The following is a 17,066-nucleotide window of genomic DNA, read 5'->3' on the forward strand; positions in this document are numbered from 1 at the left end:
TTTTTAAAAAATTTATTAATAATGTGGTGCAGAGAATCAAACCCAGTGCCACATACGTGCCAGGCAAGCCCTCTACAACTGAGCGACTACCCCTCCAATTAATATCATAAGAGCATCTCTAGCCAAGCATGGCACATACCTGTAATCTCAGCAACTTAGTGAGGCCCTGTCTCAAAATAAAAAGGGATGTAAATCACCCCTGGGTTCAATCCCCAGTACCAGAGAGAGAGCGTGCTTCCTTACCTGCATAGTTTCTCTTTCCTCAGTATTTGTGGTCGACTTCAGCAGCTTATATTTTGCCAGGTGCAGTGATGTTTCTGACAGCTGGCAAAGAATGTCAGATCCATGTTCTTGACAGCTGATCTCAAGTTGTTCTGGTGTTTAACCATTATGTATGCCTTAAATTCGTTTTAGTCTGAGCGGTCTGTTTTTACTTGATCTCACGTGTTGTACAGGTAGCACCCTCTCTAGTCAGCTGCCTCTAAGAATATGTAATCTGTCTGGGGAAGCAGCTAACAAGACCCCTTAGGTGTGTGTGTGCCCATAATAAGAGAAGGTAATGGTGAACAGTGGTGCAGAGAAATCTTTCCCTGCCAGGTCAAAATGGCAGGTTCTTGGATAGCTGCTTTGATTATTTCTGGTTTTAACTTTGTATTCTTTCTCCATGCCCCATCTCAGGTGGTATTGGGATTGAGCCTAGGAGTGTTCTACCTCTGAGTTAAATCCCAAGCTCTTGTTTTATTTTAAGATAGGGTCTCACCAAGTTGTCTGGCTGGCCTCAAAGTTGTGATCCTCCTGTCTCAACTTCCCTAGTAACTGGGATTACAGGCGTGAGACACCATGTCCCGCTTTTAGCTTTGTTCTGAATGGCAGAAGTTGCCAGGAGCATCTTTCTGCATTTGTGAAATATGAAAGAGTTGAGAAGAGCTGTTTGTCAAAAGTAGAATAGAAAAACCTTCAGCCATGTAAAAGGGAAATTGTTTTACATGCGCCCCCATCTTCTTTTTTCTTAAAAGCCCAAGTTACATAAGACAGAATTAAGAACATTGCAGGTTGGAGAAGACAGTTTTATACTACATTAAAAATGTTCATATCTGACTGGCATGGTGGTACACGCCTATAATCCCAGCAGCTCAGGAGGCTGAGGCAGGAGGATCTTGAGTTCAAAGCCAGCCTCAGCAACAGCAAGGTGCTAAGCAACTCAGTGAGACCCTGTCTCTAAACAATAATACGAAATAAGACTGGGGATGTAGCTAGTGGTTGAGTGCCCCGAGTTCAGTCCCTGGTACCAAAAAAAAAAAAAAAAAAAAATCAGATCCCATCTACAACTAAGTGTAAAAATGCAAATGATGGATGTTTGTGTCTTTGTGATCTTTCTTATGCAACTGATGTCCATACATTGACTAATAATGTTATATAATTGTTCACTTTTGAGTATGAGTTAATAAATTGTTGCTACTCAGGAATTCACAAGAGTAAATCATTAATAAAAAACGAATCTGAATCTCAAGTGATGATTTTTTTGAATCACAAAAAAATTGGGTTTTGTATGTGAAACAACAATGAGCTTTTCACAGTTAATCTTGTGTTAATAGTTTAGTGATTTGGGGGATAATGTCAGACAACTATACTTGTGATCTTTTGTTGTCCCAGTTTAACACTTTAGGAAATAGAGGCCCTCTAAACTCCTCCGGGAATCTGACTTGAGGTTTTTCCTTCAATCCTAGTAATCTGTACAGTACCTGGACATTTCCCTAGAACATCACTTTCCGTAGATGTGTATGCTATGAAAACTAAATAGACTATTTTGTAAATAATGTCAGATTGATGATTTTATAATATGCATTTCCTATAGGTTCAAATGTATAAAATTGACTTAAGTTGATAGAAAATATTGGGACTTGAGCCAGACATGGTGGTGCACGCCTGTAATCCCAGCAACTCAGGAGACTTAGGCAGGAAGATCCAAGTTCAAAGCCAGCCTCAGCAACTTAGTGAGACCCTGTCTCAAAATAAATTAAAAAATTTTTAAGGCTGGGGATGTGGCTTAGTGGCTGAGTACCCCTGGGTTCAATCCCCAGCACCCCCATCCCACCTCACCCCCACCAAAAAAAGAATAAACTGGTGATTATCATTTAAAAATTTGAAACCAGGGTAAGTTATATAGTTAAGTTGCATATGTAGTAGTTTTTTAGCTCTTCTTATTTAGTATTTTTCAATTACACTAATCCAGAAAACTAACAGAATATGAAATGTTTGTTTCAAGGATGAATTATTCATGGCATTTCAAATAACTGCCAACATCGCTTATCTCAAATGTCCAGCAGAAATCAACTGAAACTTAAAATTTAGGGCCAAAACCATAAGTGATACAATGTCACAGCCTGTTATACACCCACTTTAAAATTTTTCTTGTTAAAATTAGATGGTGAGAAATGTGCCAAAATAATAAATGCACATGAATAAAAAGAAAAGCCAGGTAATACAAACCTTTTTAATAAAACAGGAGTCCCTTGTTTCCAACTCCAAACTTCCTAAAGGCAGCTACTTTTTACTGTTTTTAACTCTTCTGTTGGTTACCTAAATAGTTCCAAATAACATACTGCTATTTCTTACGAAATGTAATCATTATTTACTTCCTTTTAAGATAGGTGAAGCAAAAGCTAACCCCATTTTCCCCCAAGTAGTTATTTTTGTAGTAAAACAAGGAACAGAGTTTATATAATTATGATTTATGTAAATATTAACGTAGAACCAAGTACTATACGACATATTTTCTTTCTCATACAGCTTTTAATTTTTCCTCATTTTTTAATCTGTTCTTTCATCCACTTGTGAAATTTGCTTTATGCATATTCCTAGTATTTTACAGTTTTATCTTTACATCACTTATTTTCATATCTGTTTGGCAGAGCCCTCTTCCCCCCTTCAGTCAGCTAGTTCTTTTAACTTGTCTGCTGCACAGCTGGGATCTTTGGGCTTCTGTACGATGCTCTTGGTTGACAGTATTAACAACTTCGTTTCATTGTCTAGTAGTGTTCCAAGAAAAGCATCCATAGAAATAATTTCCTGAACCTTTAGAACGTCTAGAAATGCATTTTTATTCTACCTTAAATTTGATTTGTAATGTGACGGATATAGACAATCAACCTCCCATAGAACTTTGAATGCATTACTGCCCATTTTTTTCTAATCATCCACGATTGGCTATTGAGAATTTGTGCCATTCTTATTGTCATTCTGTTGTATTCTGTTACTATCCCGACTTCCAGGATTTTTTTCTTGTGGCCTGTTTTGAAAATACTCATGCTTAGGTATTCTGTGGATCTTTTCAAGATGGGGTCTGTTTCCTTTTGTTACAAGAAAGTTAAATGTAATTTTTTGCTAACTATGCATGGGGGTCTTATGTATTTTAGTTCCAGAAAAAGATTTTATGTTACTTCTCTGTTACATGTCTTTCTACCTTTTTTGGAATGCCAATTATTTGAATTTAGAATATCCTAGAGAGATCCTTAAGGCCTTGTTTCTCTCATTTTTCCTTGTGTGTGTGTGTGTCTCTCTCTCTCTTTTTTTTTTTTTTTTTTGGTGGTGCTGGGGATTTGAACTCAGGGCCTTATGCTTGCGAGGCAAGCACTCTACCAACTGAGCTATATCCCTAGCCCCTTGGTACCAACAAACCAACCATGAGTTTACCATTTTTTCCTCTTGTTACTATCCTCTAGCTTAGACCCATCCCACTGTCCTGGAAATAGAAATGGGCACCCATGCTGCACTGAAAGGAACCCTCTGGTTTTGACTCAAGGGACAGAAAAGGGAACACCTAGAGTGAGAAAATCCCTGTGTGTTTCGTTTCCCTCTTTTCTCCATACTCATGAACACTAGCCCTCTATCAATTTGTAAGATCCAAAATTCTAAGGGAGGAGAACCTTTTCTCTGGTCGGAGTTATGGGGCCCGTCTCTGTTGATTTGTTTTTTGTTTTTTTTTTTTTTTCTTTCTGGGCCCTCTGGGTGGACCCAGGCAGTTTTAGGAGTGCAAACTGGAGTGGGATAATCAAAACCCAAGCTTCTGGCTGAATTACTGAAAGAACAACCCCAGGAAAGTAGTGTACCAAGGATATTGCAGAGTGGAAGGAGGTCAGGAAAGTGAGCCATAAAATTAGGACCTAGGCCCTTTCTCAAGCTATATGTACATGTGTATGCTCTTTATCATCTAGAAAGGCTCTTGAGGACTGAGCATACACAATGGCCACCATCCAAGTCACAGACTGGACACACACACACATGTTGGGCAGATACAGATAGCATCGCAAAAGACTTTGGAAGCTAAGCTGATACTGGAACCACAGCTCACAGAGGATAGGTTGCAGCCTGTAGCCTGAATCTAACTAGATCAGTTATCTGTTAAAACAAAGTATTAGCATTCATAAGATTGAAACAAGGTCCAGCAACTCATAACATAAAAAATGGATAGTAGAAAAATAGCTGGTATATAAAGAACTAGGAAAATCTTAACTTTTTTTTTTTTTCAGTACCCAGGATTTAACCCAGGGGTACTGTACCACAGAGCTACGTCCCCAGTCCTTTTTAATTTTAAAATTTTGAGCCAGGGTCTCACTAAGTTGCCAAGGTTTACAACCTTGCCTCAACCTCCCAAATTGCTGGGATTACAGGTATGCATGTTTGAAAATTGGAATTCTTTTTTTTTTTTTAGATTCTTTTTAGATATACATGACAGTAGAGTGTATTTTGACATTATACATACGTGAACTATAACTTATTTTAATTATGATCCCGTTCTTGTGGTTGTACATGATAGGGAGTTTCACTGGTGGTGTATTTACATAAGAAAGTAAAAATTGCAGTTTTAACCTGAAAGGACAATAGACACTAGTGTTGAAATGACATAAAAAACCAAGTGGTAAGGTTTGAACTGAAAAATAGAATAATCTAAATAAAAACTTACAGGTGAACTCAATTTTATTTAATTTGGTAGTTGATTAATTACTGAGGGTGATCCTAGGGCCTCACATAATGCTAAGCAAGTGTGCTACAATTGGGCTACATCCCCAGTCCTGAGCTTGATATTTATAATGGAGATAATAGAAGAAAAAGTTAGTGAACTTGAAGATAAGACAATAAACACTATCTAATCTGAATCTTGGAGAGACAGAATGAAAACAGGAGAAAATATGGTGCCGAATAAAAGGTATTTAAAGAAATAACTGCTGAAGACTTCTCAGATTTGGCAAAAATTATTCATAACAATTATTCAAGAAGCTTAGTGAACACAAACAGTAAACCCAAAGAATCTTGCATCCAAATATATCATAAGCCCACTCCTGAAAATCGAAGACAAATTAAAAATCACGAAAACCTCCAGAGAAAATGCATTGTTTGTTGGGGATCCATAACTAAACTGACTCTGGAATTTTTATCAGAAACCACAGAGGCCAGAAGGAAGTGACACAATATTTTTTAAGCCATGAAAGAAAGGAACTTCTAACCCAAGATTCTCTATGCAGTGAAGGTATCTTTGCAGAGTAAAAGTGAAATAAAGGATTTCAATTGAAGAAAAACTGAAGGGGAATCATAGAGACAAATGGTAAATATTTGGGTAACTGTACTGGGTCACTTTGTCTTGACTTCTTTAACATGAGTTTGATTCATTAAAAAGGCAAAAAATACAACATGGTCTGATGGACTTTCCAGTGTATACACATATAATATGAAACATGTATAACATAAAGTGAGGAGAGAGGAAAGGTAGCAAAGGTTAAAGGAAACTGAATAACTGTGTGTCCTAAAATATGTGCCCAATGGTTTGAATTAGTGGAGGTGACCGAGTGAGGACACACAGGTCAAGCATACCACACCAGCAGGGTGACAAGGGAAACATCAGGTTTTAGTCAGGAGACTGGGCTACAGCCCTTATTGGGCTTTCCATGAGGAAAACAGAGCAGGGTGGGATAAACACTTAGGGGTTGACTTGTTTGAGTAATTATCAGGCCTTTATAATGACTATTCTAGTCTGACTTCTGACTCTGACTTGATTTAGGGCAGGGAAACCTTTGCTTGGTATGTAAGCATTAGTTAAGGAGGTGGGTGGTGTGGGAATACTAGACTGGGCATTCTGCATCTGAAAGGCATGCTCAAAACGAGCTGTTCAGCACCTCTCAGGCTCCCTAAGATGTCAAAACGTATTATGGTACAGAAAATAATACACATGATTTTACAGGTAGTAAGATTTTTATACACTCCTTAAAATGACAGGTTTTGGGGGTGGGGTGCTGGGGATTGAACCCAGGGCCTTGTGCATGCTAGGCAAGCACTCTACCAACTGAGCTATAATCCCCAGCCCAAAATGACAGAATTTTGATTCTGTGTGGGCTGTTCAAATTAAATAAGTATATTGTAATCACTAATGTGACCACTTAAAAGATTATATAAATAGGTATAGTAAAATTCAATGAATTACAATACTAAAAAATGTTCATATAATGCAAGAGAAGACCAGATAGGGAAAACAGAAATAAGATGTGTCAACAAACAGAAAGCAAATAAAATGATAGACTTAATTCCAGATTTCCCAGTTGTGTTAAAAGTAAATAATCTAAATGCACCAATTAAAAAGTTGTCAGGTTGGATTTAAAACAAGTAATCAGGTGGATGTTTCAAAGAAACTCATTAAAAAAAATACAGATAAAAATAAAAGAAGCCTTAGCTGAAAGTACATATTCTCTAAAGAATATTACAGTATTTAAAAAATAAAACAAAAGGAGGGGGAAATACACCATGTAACATTAATCAAAAAGGCAAGGCTTGGGATGTAGTTCAGTGGTAGAGAATTTGCCCAGCATTTTTGAAGTTCTGAGTTTGATACCCAGTACTGGAAGCGGGGGGGGGGGGCGCGGGCGCTGAAGTGACAATGTGACCATCAGACAAGGTAGACTGCTGAGCAGAAAAAATCACCAGAGATGAAGAAGCCATTATAATAAGAAGATCAGTTCACCAAGAAGACATGTGATGTGTTAAATGTGTAACAAAGTCCAAAGTATGTGAAACAAAAACTGACAGAACTGAAAGGAGAAATTGACAAATCCACAGTTGTATTTGGAGAATTCATTACGCTTTTCTCAACTATTGATAAGACCTGTTAAAGGGAAGATCGGTCAGCAAGGGTACAGAAGAACTTGGTACCACCAACCAACCAGATTGTGTTTTGACATTTATAGAATTACTACCCAACAACAGTAGAATACATGTTTTTCTCAAGCACCCATAGACCTATCAAGATAAACCTTGTCCTAGCCATAAAATAAATCTCAGTAAATTTAAAAGACTGAGTCATAATAGAATGTTCTGACCACAGAGTAGCCAAAACAACAGAGATAACAGGAAAATCTTAAAATACTTGGAAACTAAACAACACACTTCTAAATAATTTATGGGTCAAGGAAATTCTCACTTCTATTTATTTATTTTTGAACATGATCTTCTGCGGATGCCAGGTTTTTTTGTTTGTTTTTTTGTTTTTTACTTTGTGTGCCAGGGGTAACAACCAAAGCATCATGCATGTTAAGTAAGCACTCCACTACTGAGTAATGCCCCAACCCCTGAAGGGAAATGGAAAAGGCAGTGAGTGCATCAGAACACTGGGATGCTGCTGAAGCAGTGCTCAAAGGGAGATCTATAACATGTAAGTGCAAGAAAAGAAGACTCAGTGATCTAAGCTTCCTTGTCTGTGCACTTGAAAAGTAAGAGTAATATAGGCCTAAAGCAAGCACAAGTAGGGAAACAATAAATTTAAGAGCAGATGTTAATGAAACTGAAAGCAAACGAGAGAAAAACCAGTTAATCCCTTTGAAAAGATTGATAAAATTGAAAAACCTCTTACCAACACTGACAAAGAAGACAAGTTAACTAATATCAGGAATGAAACATTTTCACTGCAGAATCTCCATACATTTAAAAGATAAGGAAATACTACAACTGCATACATAAATTTAGTGGCTCCCTTGAAATGAACCAGTTCTCAAAAATGCAAACTACCATGACTTGCCCCATATGAAACTGATCATTTGAATAGCTTCAAGCTATTAAGGAAAAATTGGATGGGTTTGTTCGTTGGTGTTGAGTATTGAACTCAAGGCCTCCCAGTTACTAAGAAGTGCTGTACCATTGAGCTATACCCCCCCAATCCCTGGAAATAGAATGAATTTTAAAACTGACATAAATCTCTAGGCATTCTTGTTTCCCTGAAGAATCCTACTAAATGTTTCAAAAAGAATTAATATCAGTTTTATACATTTTTCCAGGAAATGTAAGGAGAGAACGCTTCCTAACTCATTTGCAGCTAGTGTTACCCTGATGCTAAAATCAAAAAGGACTGCTATGTATATACTTGATTTGTTTGGGTGTTTTGTGGTGCTGAGGCCAAAAAGGAAAGCTTGAGACAAAAGGCCTTCATGAGAGTAGATGCAAAAGTTCCTTTTTTTTTTGTTTTTGTTTTTTGTTTTTTTGGGTACTAGGAGTTGAATACCAATGAGCTACATTCCCAGACCTTTTTGTTTTTAGGCAGGATCTTGCTAATTTACTGAGGGTTTTGCTGAGACTGAGTCTGTCCTCCAACTTGGAATCCTTGTGCTTCAGTCTCTCAAGTTGTTGGAATTACAGACATGTACCACCACACCCAGCTTAGATGCAGAAGTTCTTAACAAAGTATTTGCAAATAGAATTCAGTAAATAAAAGAATTATATACCATGACCAAAAGAGAGGTGCAGGACTGGATCAAAATGAGTGTAACCCACCTTATTTACAGACTGAAGAAGGGAGAAAATTACATAATTATGTCCGTTGATGCAGGAAAGCATTTGAAAGATTCCAACATCTGTTCATGTTCATGTTCCAAGAAAACTAGGAATGCAGAGTAACTTCCTCAACTGATAAGACCATCTGCACAAAGCCTACATCTAACACCATACTTAAAGGTGAAAGACTGAACACTTTCTCCTTTAGACCATGAAGAAGACAAGTAGGTAAGTTCTCACCACTAGTCTTCAATGTAGTGCTAGACTTTGCATCCATTGGAAAAAGAAATAAAAGTCATGTAAATCAGAAAAAGAAGTCGTTGCAGATGGCACAATTGTCTACATAGAAATTGTACTCACACACACAATCCTTGACTAGAAATAGGTGAGTTCAAGAAGGTGGAAGGACAACAACATGGACAAATCTCTTAGATCATTTTTTTCCCTGGTACTGGAAATTGAACCCAGGGTCTCTCACATTGCTAGGCAAGCACTCTGCTACTGAGCTACAACCCTAGCACATTTATTTTGAGCTAGGTTCTAAGTTGCCTGGGCTGATCTTGAACTATTGACTCTCCTCCTTCAGCCTCCTGAGTATCTGGGATTACAGACATGCGGCAGTGAACACATAGAAGCCAAAATTGGAAATACTGTACCTTTTATAATTAATCAAAAAATGAAAAACTTGCTGAGTGGTAGCACAAACGTGAAATCCCAGATACTTGGGAGGCGGAAGGAGGACGATCACAAGGCCAATTTGAGCAACATAGTGATAGAGAAAAGAAAGGATTACTGACTAGAGTGTGAATTTAGCATAATTATGTAAGACTTGTCTACTCAAAACTAAAAATGCTGCTGAAAGAAAGCAAAGCAAATTAATGGATAGAGACGGTGGATCATTGGATCAGGAGACCCAGCAGATGGCAGTTATTCTCAAATAGGCAGTTTTACAGGCTTAACACAATTGTACTGACAAAATTACAGCAAGATATTTTATAGATAGGGTAAAAGATTGTTCTAAACTTTGTATGGACAGGCAAAGGAACTAAAATAACAATTTTAAAAAGAAAAATAAGTGGGAACAGTTTCTACCCAAGTTCAAAATGTTATGTAGTTAGAGTAATCAAAGCTGTGGTATTGGTAAAGGGATAGATACATGGACTGATGGAACAAAATAGGGAACCCATAAATAGCTTCCTAAAGTATGGTTAATTGATTTTGGAAGTGAATACTGGGGTTCGAACCCAGGGGTGCTGTATGACTGAGTTTTTTAGTTTTTATTTGGAGACAGGGCCTTGAACTTAACTATTGCCTCAGCCTCCCAAGTAATGAGGATTACGTGTACACCACCATTCCAGGCTGTGGTTAATTGATTTTTGACATAGGTAGTTCTTGAAATTTCATTTAAAGAGCAATTTGATATCCATAGAGCAAAAACATGAATTTTAACCTAAACTTACACCATACACAAAAAACTATTCAAAGTAGATCATAGATTTCAAAGTAGAACTTTTATAAGATAACATAGGAGAGATCCTCAGGACCTAGGGCTTGTTGAAGGTTAAAAACTGATAAAATTAATAACTTTGGTTTTCACAAGACACCCTGTTGAAAGGATGAACAGACTTGGAGAAAATAACCCACACATGTGACAAAAGCGTATATTGAGAACTCTCAAAATTCAACAGTTAAAAAAATCCATTGGGGAATGGACAAACTAAGCAAAACATTTCATCAAAGAAGATGGTAAGTAACACATGGAAAGATATCCAGCATCAGTACCCAGTAGAAAAATGTAAACTAAGATAAAATTACATTCCTGTTAGAGTTACTAAAATAAAAAATAGTAGCAAACCAAAAACTAGCAGAAACTGGTATGGCCATTCAGGAAAAATAGTTTGTCCTAAATATGAAAAAACTAAGTGTGCACTGACCATGTGTTCTGTTAGTTGCATTAGGAATGCTTAGGAAGCACTTATCCCAGAAAACTGAAAACCGGAGTCCCCTTAAAAACCTACCCACTTTATTTGCAGTAGTACCAAACAGGAACACCAAAATTTCCCTCAATGGGTAGGTAGTTTAAAAACTGGTTTATCAACTCCATGACATACTGCTAAGTGTAAGCAAAGAATGAAATATTGACATATGTGTGACATCTTGATTTCAAGAGCATTGTGCTGAGTGAAAAAAGTCAATGTCAGAAGTCACATATTACATAATTCCATTTATAAAACATTCATGAAGTCACAAAATTATAGAGGTAAAAATAGATTAGTAGGCACCAAGGGATAAAAGATAAAGGTGACTGTAAAGGGGTCATGTGAAGGAAGTCTTTTTGGTAATGGAATAATTTTGAATCCACTGAGATAGTAGTTTCCAAGCTATTCATGTGATAAAATGGCATATTAATAAAATTGATATTGATAGATGTGCTGCTTTTAATAGTATGTTATCTGTAAGAACCCAGAAACCACTCTGGACACGGGAGTTTATTAAGCACATAGAATTTCTCCCTGCAGGGTAAGAGAGAAAATGAGAGGAAAAGAGAAAGGGCTGCGCGCGCAGGAGAGAGAGAAATGGAGGAGACAACTTGGAAGCGAGGAGGAGAGAGAGAAGCATGAAAGTGAGGAGAGGAGAAGAGAGAGCATGAGAATTGGCAGGAGTGCTATTCTTAAGCAGTTGAATTCCGCAGGGCTAATGGGACCATTAAGGGAGAAGGATACTTGCAAGCTGACTGATGAGCCAATAGCTAGCTAGGATGTTCACAGACTGACAGGTAATTGTGAGGCGGGGAAATGAATGCAGCAGAAAGGGCGGGGGGGGGGGGGGGGAGCAGCTTATGTTATATTACATTATCCTTAAACAAGATGAGGTGATTAGAGGAAACTAGATGAAGAGTACACAGACAAGTGTGTACTACCTATTATTTGTTTAAAAACAATTTTTAAATTACCCTCCAAGCCACAACCTAAATATAGCCTAAGTACAAACGTGTACTAGCCAAATGTTACCCATTTGCAAATCTTCAAGGCTACTAACACCAATATTTAACACTGTGCATGACTGTCAGGAGAAGCATGATCAGTTGTTATAAATTGGTTTAACAAAGTTACTATATTAACAAAAGCAGCAAATTTTGCTTTTAAAAAGACAAGGCTTCTCAGTCCAGCTTCAATTTCCTCAGTGCTTTACCACCAGTACCACAGATAGTCCAGATGTGAGGGAGATGTGAGGGAACAAAGAGCCCAAATGAACATCATAGCATTTAGTTCAAGCTTCTCCTTTGTGCTGTTTCATCTACTCATAGGGATTTTGTGGTTCTAAATGGTAGACCACATATTTGAATATAAGTTCTAAGTATGAGATGATGTGTGACATCAACATTAAGTATATAGTAAACTATATAAAACTATACTTAATATATAAGTATATATATATATATATGTATATTTTGACAGGTGATGCACAAGTGATAGTGGTTTTTTTTTTGGGGGGGTGCTGGGGATCGAACCCAGGGCCTTGTGCTTACAAGGCAAGCACTCTACCGACTGAGCTATCTCCCCAACCCCAAGTGATAGTTTTAAATAGCACTATTTGGGGTAATGCTGTGTGTGTGTGTGTAGAGAGAGACTAGGAATGGAATTCAGCAGTGATTTACCACAGAGCTACATTCTCAGCCCTTTTTACTTTTTGTTTTGATACAGAATCGCACTAAGTTGCTGAGCCTGGCCTCAAACTTGGCCATCCTTCTGCCTCAGCCTCTGTAGTCACTGGGATTGCAGGTGTGTGCCACTGCACTTGACTTGGTAAAGCCATTCTAATTTTAGTTGAAGTATGGATTAGGTCTGGTGCCAGGTTTATTCTCACACATATCAATTCCAGAAATTTTTCATTGATAAAATAAGTAACAGTGTTAATATTTACTATTTACTATGTATGAGGTAGTATTAGGACTTCATTATTTCTTTGAACTCCTACAAATCCCCGATGATTGCACTGTTCTTGCCTCTTTTACAGTTGAAGAAACTGGGCGTAAGTTAGGTAACTTGAGCAAGATCACACCAGTGGTATTATTGCTGGAATCTAAGACCAAAACATTAACTGCAGAACAAAAGTTGGCTGTATACACAAATGGCTTTCGCTGTCCCCATGTGTGTTTGCTTGCTTGCTGGATTCAGTCTTCTACCTTCATAGCAACTGATTGCTGAGAAACCCAATTCACATTCCTACCTTATTTAGGCCTCCTTCAATACCATTATCTGAGAATGACATTGGTGATTTGTTTTTAGGTCTACATTTAAAATCTGGTCTTTATTATAAAACAAACATAAAATTATATAGGGTATAGATTATTCCAAGCAGCTGGAAGAAATAATTTTTGTTAATCATGTTCTTTCTAAATACCTTCAAGAAATCTGGAAACAAAGGGTAGTAGTGTTTATTTCATCTAAACTGGGAGTAATATTAGCAAAGCAAAATTCAAAATTCATTCTTTAATAAATCATATGATTTGATTATCTTATCTCTTGATTATGTCCTTGTAGTAATAAATGACCACTAGCAAGCAAAGATGTTTGTTCTCCAGAAGATCTAAGTAAATCCAGCCTCCGGTTTATCCTCTTAGACAAATTCATAAGATCGCACTGTAAGACACAATTAAAATGTGTAGATGGAAAGTTTTCAGTTCCCCTGAATATGATTAAATAGTTTATATATGTTAATCTCAATTTTATTGAAACTGACATTTTCCCCAAAATTATAAACATGCTTATGTTTTGTAAAGTCACCTTGACATTTGTAAGTATATGTGTGACTTAATATGTGCTATTAAGGAACTTTTGTAAGTTGATCTAATTTCTTTTCTTCTCTTTATAGGAATATATCAAGGGAATCTGTGAACCTGAACTAGAAGAAAGAGAATGTTATCCCAAGGCCATGCACTGCATTTTTGTTGGGGCACAGAGCCTGTTTCTGAAGAGCTTGATTCAGGATACTTGTGCTGACCTCTGTGTTCTTGACATTGGTCTTCTTGGCATCCGAGGAAGTGCTGAGGCTGTAGTTATGGCCAGGAGTCATATTCAGCAATTTGTAAAGCTCTTTGAGAATAATGAGAACCTACCCAGTAGTCAGAAGGAATCAGAGGTGAAAAGGGAATTCAAACAATTTGTTGAAGCCCATGCAGATAATTTTACAATGGATTTGTTGATTTTGCCCACTTCCTTGAAAAAAGAACTTTTGACTCTCACACAAGGTGAGGAGAATCTATTTAAAACAGGAGATGATGATGTTATTGAAATTAGAGATGCTCAACAGACAGAATTTACACAGAATGCTGCCACAGGACTGAATATTTCTAGAGATGAAATTGTTTTGCAGGAAGATGCGAGAAATAAAGCTGGGACTCCTGTTTCTGAGCTTACAAAACAAATGGACACAGTCTTTTCTAGTTCACCAGATGTGCTTTTTGTTCCAGTAAATGGTCTAAGCCCAGATGAAGAGGCACTTTCCAAAGAGAGAGTTTGTCACAAAAGGAGATTTTCTGATTCAGAGGAAAGGCATACCAAGAAGCAGTTTTCTTTAGAAAATGTTCAAGAGGGAGAGCTCTCGCATGATGGCAAGACATCTGCTGAAAATGTAATCATTGACCTATCTGATCCTTCTGCTGATTCTGAAAATTTAAGTCCAGATGTAAAAGACACTACTGAGGAAATGGAATACAATATCCTCGTAAACTTTTTTAAAACCATGGGCTATTCTCAAGAAATCGTTGAAAAGGTCATTAGGGAGTATGGGCCTTCTACCGAACCATTATTGCTATTAGAGGAAATTGAAAAAGAAAATAAAAGGTTTCAAGAAAACAGAGAATTTTCACCTAGTACTACTGACACCAATAAAACCAAAAGTAAAGGTGTTTGTAGCAACATAAATGACCTCACAACAGATTCCACTCCAAAGAAAACGCAGAGTCACAGTCAGCAAAATATGGTAGAAAAATTTTCTCAGTTACCATTCAAAACAGAAGGTAAACCATGTACCTCAAATTGCAAAATTAATACCTTCAGAATAGTGCCAATAGAACAGAAACATGAAATCTGGGGTTCAAACCAGAACTATGCTTGTAACATAGACATTGAAACTGATGGCCTTTCACCTTCTGCTCCTTCAAGTCCCAAAGACGTCAATTTTGTTTCAAGGGGAGCTTCAAGTCACCAGCCCAGAATTGCGGTTTTTCCTGAAAATGGTTTGCAACAGCAAGCAGAACCTTTGCTTTCAAATAATATGAAATCTGCCTGTGAAAAACGTCCAGGACACTGTAGCTCTCCCCAGTCTAAGCCAAATTGTCCACCCCTTTCTCCACCGAAGCCACTACCCCAGCTATTACCTTCAGTTACTGATGCAAGGTTGGCAGGACCTTCTGATCATATTGATTCCTCAGTTACGGGGGTTCAAAGGTTTCGAGATACTCTGAAAGTACCCTACAAGCTGGAATTAAAAAATGAACCAGGGAGAATGGATTTGAAGCACATTGTTATAGACGGGAGCAATGTTGCTATTACGTAAGTCCTCTATCTGCAAATTATTTCATAGTTTTACATAGTACTCTAAGCAGTGTCTCAGAATTGCATATATATATATATATATATATGTATATGTATAAAAGAACTGTCCTATGCATGTATCTAGTGAATCAGTAAGTAGCCTTGCCCAAGGTGGGGATAACCAGCTAGTTGGAAAGGTGTTGTCTTTTCATCTTCCGGAGTCATGAACTTTACTTCCGTGTCCTGAACTTGTATGCCCAAAGATAATGCAGTATAGTGTTTTGTTATTACATTATCAGTTCTATGAGTGCCCTTTGGTTCTGAATTCAAGTGTGGAGCAAAACAAATGTTTTTATGCTGGAACATGCTTAGTCACTAACCTAGAGTATACAATAGTAATAGGTGTGATGAATTTCTGTTGTGCTTTTGATAGAATAGTAGCAGTTTCCTTCTTAAGGAAATTAGTTTGAGCTGTATTGTGGACCTGTGTTCTTACTAAACGTTTGTAATATTTGTTTCCAGTTAAAAGCAAAACAGTGGAAAGATCATGTCTGTTTAGGCTGTCTTGGAACCCCGGTTAGGATTCTGATTTTTTTCCCTGTGCTGTGGGGTTAGTCTTCTTCTCCAAGGGACAGTTTAGCATAGTGTCTAAAAAGAGTGTGAGGATCAGTGTCCACCCCACCTTGGAGCTATTTAATTTTGGTCCGGTCACTCAATATTTCTGAGCTTCATTTACTTCAAGTCTGTTGCCTGAAGAACATTATCATACCATTTCAACATCTTCTAGGTAGTTTCTCTCTCTAGTGTGGTACTCAGTCACCCCATTGTTAAAAGCTTTAGATAAATTAAATTTGCAGAATTAATTTCAGCCAAGACGGATTTCATGAATTGGGCTGCGTTCAGAACCCCAAGAGGTTCTGAGGGCTCCAGCTGGCAGTGTGGGTAAGCAGGATTTACAGGCAATAAGGAAGTGACATAGAGAAACAGTTTGATTGTAGCTCTACATTTGCCTTATTTGGGCATGGGTGATGAGCTACTTGCCTTATGTGGACACATTCAGATCTGTTGGCAGCCTGTGATTGGCTAAAGCTCAGCTGCTGTGATTGAGACTCAGTCCATCACAAGAATGTACTCTTCGGCTAGGTTGCAGTATGTTTACTTTGTAGAGTTGTACATGTATGAATTCAAGAACCAGGGGCAGCTGTGGGGCAAATTTTATAGAAGTCTTCAATGTCTGGCGTTTTAGGTGATCACAATTCAAGAAATAGGGCATCTGAACATGCAATGAGGGAGACATTGCCAAACCTTTTTTTTTTTTTTTTTTTTTTTTTTTTTTTGGCGGTGCCGGGGATCGAACCCAGGACCTTCTGCTTGCAAGGCAAGCACTCTACCAACTGAGCTATCTCCCCAGCCCTTGCCAAATCTTAAAAATACTTTTTATGCCTTGTTGAATGTGTGACCCCTTTTCCCAGGACTTCTAAAAGTTCAATTGATGCCCTGAAATGTTAGGAATACTTATTGAAATTGAAAAATTAAGATTATTGAGGACTGGGGAGATAGCTCAGCTGGTAGAGTGCTTACCTCCTAAGCACAAGGCCCTGGGTTCGATCCCCAGCACCGCAAAAAAAAGATTATTGAGACATGTTTATTATATGGTTGTAATTTTTGTTTTATGTGTCTTCTCACCTACTGCCTTACACCCATATTGTTTATTGCAGT

At 37.6% G+C, this 17,066-nt stretch overlaps 1 protein-coding gene and 1 non-coding gene across 2 annotated transcripts in view; one reads left to right on the forward strand and one right to left on the reverse strand.

Moving 5' to 3' along the window:
- N4bp1 (NEDD4 binding protein 1) overlaps nt 1-17,066 on the forward strand; it is a 52,430-nt gene that overhangs the window by 13,579 nt on the left and 21,785 nt on the right. Inside the window, exon 2 of the mRNA XM_047527314.1 lies at nt 13,684-15,365. Within this exon, the coding sequence (XP_047383270.1) occupies nt 13,684-15,365 (1,682 nt within the window). The remainder of the gene's footprint in view (nt 1-13,683; nt 15,366-17,066) is intronic.
- Nucleotides 12,297-12,371, reverse strand: Trnat-ugu (transfer RNA threonine (anticodon UGU)). Its single transcript has one exon. It is a non-coding gene; the product is annotated as a tRNA-Thr (tRNA).

The sequence above is a fragment of the Sciurus carolinensis genome, chromosome 16 (assembly GCF_902686445.1).
Source record: "Sciurus carolinensis chromosome 16, mSciCar1.2, whole genome shotgun sequence".
Taxonomy (NCBI): domain Eukaryota; kingdom Metazoa; phylum Chordata; class Mammalia; order Rodentia; family Sciuridae; genus Sciurus; species Sciurus carolinensis.